Below are 5,351 nucleotides of genomic sequence, written 5' to 3' on the forward strand. Positions count from 1 at the left end.
AGTGATTAAGTATTACCAGTAATTCAGTAATTTTTTGGCCAGTATTTAATTTCTGGTGAATATTGATAATAAAATCTGTTAAATATTGATAGTAATCAAATACTGAGAATTATTGTGCAAAGATGAAAAATGAGAAAATCATAATATTTAAAAAAATATATTTATATATTTCATAGAGATCAACCTTCCAAAGGTTGATTCTCCGCGTACGATAATTGAAAAAAAATTTTTGATACGTGCGTTTAACATACTGGACAATTTTATCCTCCCACAATCATATTAATATTAAAAAGTAATATTAGTATTTAATAGCACTAAGCATCCGTGCTTGCTCCTTATGTGCCGTTTCAAATCTTACTGTTAGTTTTTTTTTTTTAGTGTACATTACCAATTTAAATTTCGATTTTCTTATTTCTTCATTAATTTAATAAATAATTATATTTTTCTTCATGCGTAATATTTATAGAAATATTTACAAAATATTATTACAAATTAATTTTTTGTTCACATATATAAAATATTGTATAAAATATTCAGATATTTAGCTTATATTTTAATAATATTTTGAATAAAGGTTTTCATCTCTCTCTTTTCTTCTCTCTCTTTATGTATATATAAAAAATATTTATAAAATATTTATATAATATTAAAAAAAAATAATTTGAAATAAATATTTATAAATATTTATCATTAATATTTATAAATATTTACCATTAATATTGTGTGCTGTCTGGGTTAATACTTTAAATTTTGACAGTACTTTACGTAAGTATTTCATCACTTAGCAAAGTATTACATATTAGTTTTTAAATATTGTTAATGCTATATGTAAGTATTTTATCACTGAACGAAGTATTGTATGTCAGTATTTAAGTATTGAAATCACTCATAAAGTAGTATTTATAACACTAAACATTGAAATACTTGAGCACTAAAAGCTGTATTTGAATCACAGAATATTACTAAACACATTTTTAATACTAAAAATAAATAATTAATCAATGATTTTCAGTATAATATTTCTGTAAGGGTAATTCTGGAAATATTGAAACCTTGTACAAAAAAATAATTTTTGATATGATGTATCTTCAACTTGTAATTTTTTATTATGATGTATCTTCAACTCACACGTTAGTTTATGTTGATTTTAAATAAAATTTAGGTCTTTTAATTTGATTTCTCACTATTTTTACACCAGAAAATTTACTCAGTACTAATTGGACGCGAACTCGAGAACTGCATATACTTTCAGGTTTCTAGTGTATCACTTTAGCTGCTGCGCTACTTCTTCAACTGATACTAAGTGTTTCTTATTGTTCCCATATGCAACCAAAGCAGTAATTTTTATTTTTTTATAATATTATTTAGTACAACTACAAAAATAAATTATTTAATCCAAATATTTTATATAATAAAAGAAAAGTCAAAGATATTCTGTCGACATTTGACCTCTTCTCGTGCCATGGATAGATTGTTAAAAAAAATTTGTGATATCATAATCTTTTTTTAAAAATAATATTTTATGCTTGTTTTTTGCAATTTAATGTTAAATAATTAGCCGCATTTTCATGGAAATGACAACTGAAAACATTCAATACGGTCAGAATAAATTTATAGCGTCCTAATGAACAGTTTTTCGACGATAAGTCTTCCACAGAACGCCAATTTGTGAAATCTTTTCCACAAGAAGAATTCTACCGAAATTTCACTATAACCCGTTACCGCGCTTCGTTTTTCGGCGAGCCACCCTTATAGAAATATCATACTAAGAATCATTGATAATTACTTATTTTCAGTATTAAAAATACTAGATAATAAGTAATTATCAATGATTCTTAGTATGATATTTCTATAAGGACAGACGGTAGGACGGAATTCTGAAAAGTAGTGGTGAAATCTTGATTGCTGAGAAATATTGTAAAAATATTTGCAAGATTTTATACGAAGACATAGAAACGGTGTAAATATTTTTTATGTATCATGTATTTGAAATATTTTGGGCATACGCTAATAAAAAAACATACGAGTATTTAAAAATCCCATAAGATACTTTATAGAAAATTATAGAAATCTTATATATTTATGAATAAATTTTTACTAGGATATCTATATAAGATATAGTTTTTCTCCAAACAGTTGATTTAGATTGATTTAAAAAAAAATTTAAGTAATAATATATCGTGGTTTAAAATAGAGCAGTTTCTATAAAATTTTTTTATAAATATATATACAAATATTTTGAATAATTTCTATAATGTCTCACATATATAATGAACTGGACATATATATACACAACACACACGCACATGCACACACAAACGCACACGCACATTATAACAGAATTATTATTCATTTTAATTACTTGTGCTCATTATTATTATTAGTATAATCTTACAAAAAGCACTCAATTGTGGGTGTAAACACCCAAAAATTGGAGATAAACACCTAAATTTGAATGTTAACTAACTGACTTCTTCAAGTTAAGAAATCTTCGAATATACATACAATGGAAATTTGTACAATAGGTAATGTTTCAAGTAAAATATTTCTAGATTCTTCCATTTGAGATATTCTGATATATTTCTCGCGACAGATTTTCAGAATATTTCAAGAACTTCGCAAATAATAATGTTTCAAATAGAATATTTGTATAATGTTCTATTTCAGATATTTCTGAGATATTTTCAACGATAGATCTCCAGAATATTTCAGAAACATCGCAAATGTAATGTTTCAAATGGAATATTCTTAAAATTATCTCATATTAAATATTCTATTTCAAATATCTGTACAATATCCCAAGAATATCTCAAATGTAATATTTTAAAAATGATATTTGTAATATTCTGGAGACATTGCTGAGATGTTTTGTGCTGTGTGGGTTATATATTGCTTCAGTATAAAAGTAAAAAATGCAACTTAGCTCAATAAAAAAAGAAACAGATCTATAGCATATTATTATCGTCACACAGTCATTTCTGAAACAATCCAAGTAGGAATCATACGTTTCGCTAGTACGGAAAAATGGTCCGATACTGGGTCGATACCGAAAAGCGTATATCCGGTTTTGATACTGGCTCAGTATTAAGATTAGGTACTGAATAGTTGTACCGTACGCATACTGAGGCGTTACCGAAAAGTGTTTGTCGTTTTCGATACTGGCCCAGTATTAAAAAAACCTATATTATTGGTATTGGCCCTTTGTAGAATCAGTACTGGATACTCAAGTAAAAACCTGCCAATAGAGGATATTGAGCCAGTATTGTGTCCGTATCGAAAACGAACGATATCAATGTCCTTTATGGGAAAACGGAAAAGATCACTAACGCGAAACCTAGATAGCTCAGTTGTAAGGATGCTTACTTGACAAGCGTAAGACTAGAATTCAATTCCAGCCGTCGCCCCGATAATTTTTTCCTCATGACTATTAAAAATAGACCTGTATAGGTACCTGTAAAGGAGAGCAACCCGGTCATAGTTTGATCTTTCTTTCCATACTATATAGTTAATATTAACAATTGTATAAATAATAAAAATTAGGTACAAAGGAGAGCAACTCGGCCAGAGTTTGATCTTTTTTTCCATACTATATAGTTAATATTAACAATTGTACAAATAATAAAAATTACTAAGAATCAATACTGGCCCAGTACTGGGAATAAGTACTTTCCCAGTGCTAAGAATCAATACTTTTTATATACTGGTACAATACTGATTTTCGGTACTGTGACAGTACTGTTTTCCGATACTGGCCCTTTTCTATCATCCCAGTATCACACCAACACTAAACCCGTACTGGCATCTGGTACTATGCCAATAACGTTTACTATAAGTCGGTAACACTTTGATGCCAGTAGTAAATTCCTACTTGGGAATGTCTTTTCACGATTTGCACTTCTTCTTGTGCACAAATAAACTACCAGAGTTGTTGTAAGCGGAGCCACAAAGTTTGCAGACGAAAGGCTTTTGTCCAGTGTGCGTAAAAGCATGCTCTTTTAGATATTTGTATCGGGTGAAAGATTTACTGCACGTGTGGCAATGATAGTTTGCTTCGCCCGTGTGAGTCCTCATATGATATTTCAGTCCGTTCGATGACTTGAAAACAGTGCTACATATATGGCAGACAAAGAACTTATCGTCCAAGTGAATTCTCTCATGTCTCTTCTTATAACTAGGAATAGCAAAGCTTTTGCCACAGTATTGACAAGCATATGGCTTAGAGCCATAATGTGATTTCATATGAAAGCGTAATCCGGACATAGAATAAAAGGTCTTGCTACAAATATCACAGAGATATTGCTTCTGGTAATTATGTGACAATTTCTCATAATGAATATTGGGATTGTGTGCAATTTGTGCTTTTAAGGATATTTCTTGAATTTTAAGATTGTTTTCTTCAACATGATCAGATTGCAGTTTTACTGTTGTTTTGATATTTTCACCTAGTGAATCTTGGGATAATGCAGGATCATATATCTCCGAGTTACTAAAGTTTTTTGGACATATTTGTAAGGATCTTTTTATAGATGTCAAAGATCTATTGACGGATTTGCACTTTCTTTCCTTAGATTTTTGTTCTTTTTCTGTTAGTGAGATCCTTTTCTTGCTCTAAATACAAAAATTTTAATTTTTAACGCAAATGCCACAGTTTTTTAATAAGAATTTATTCTTTTAGTTACCTGATATTGTTTAGTCTCCTCATATTCTTCACGCAGCTTATTGTTAGAGATTTTACACATGTTGACAAATTTATGAGCATCTTGTAACTTCATGTTACACTTCCAACAAATAGATTTTGGTAAATTGTCATCTTGTAATATCTAAACAGACAGAAGTTGACTTGTATGTAACGCACAAGAAAAATAATTTTAAAACATTATTTTAAAGGACTTTTCTAAGTATTATTTTAAAGTTTTATATGAATATTTTATTTACGACAATGGAGCATAAATCTGTGATCAATAGCCTTAAGTGCCGGCATTCGTCATCGTTGGTATCGTCGCGGAACAGAGGTGTTACATTCCGTTGTTGTACTTGAAGACATAATCTGCATATTTTCTGCATGCTAACTATTTTCATGAATTATCTAAAAAAAAACATATATATATTTTTTTCCGGTAATTATTCAGTTTTATCCTTACCTCCGATTTCGATGAAAATAGACGTGTTTTTGCACGAGAAACAGCTTTTTTTATCTGACAAAATTGTCGCTCTGCGTCAAGTAACGAGATATTAGCAAAAGTTGATGTTGCATTAGGTTAGGAAATTTGTCACACTGACGCACTGAAATACATACTACCCGGAACACGCGCTACCTCTTGAGTGTTGCGGGATGAGAGAAAGCATGCTTA

At 29.3% G+C, this 5,351-nt stretch overlaps 1 protein-coding gene across 1 annotated transcript; it reads right to left on the minus strand.

The window, feature by feature from the left end:
* Positions 1 to 2,809: 2,809 nt before the first annotated feature.
* On the minus strand, positions 2,810 to 5,345 carry LOC116852341 (zinc finger protein 675-like). The gene is made up of 4 exons (XM_032832608.1): positions 5,142 to 5,345; positions 4,936 to 5,086; positions 4,680 to 4,820; positions 2,810 to 4,608 (listed from the first exon to the last, which is right to left on the minus strand). The coding sequence occupies exons 2-4, from the start codon at positions 5,077 to 5,079 to the stop codon at positions 3,883 to 3,885; spliced, it is 1,011 nt and encodes a 336-aa protein (XP_032688499.1). The 5' UTR covers positions 5,080 to 5,086; positions 5,142 to 5,345; the 3' UTR covers positions 2,810 to 3,882.
* Positions 5,346 to 5,351: the final 6 nt, after the last annotated feature.

This window comes from Odontomachus brunneus, unplaced genomic scaffold, assembly GCF_010583005.1.
Source record: "Odontomachus brunneus isolate Ranch 3 - 2012 unplaced genomic scaffold, Obru_v1 Obru_scaffold_217, whole genome shotgun sequence".
Taxonomy (NCBI): Eukaryota; Metazoa; Arthropoda; class Insecta; order Hymenoptera; family Formicidae; genus Odontomachus; species Odontomachus brunneus.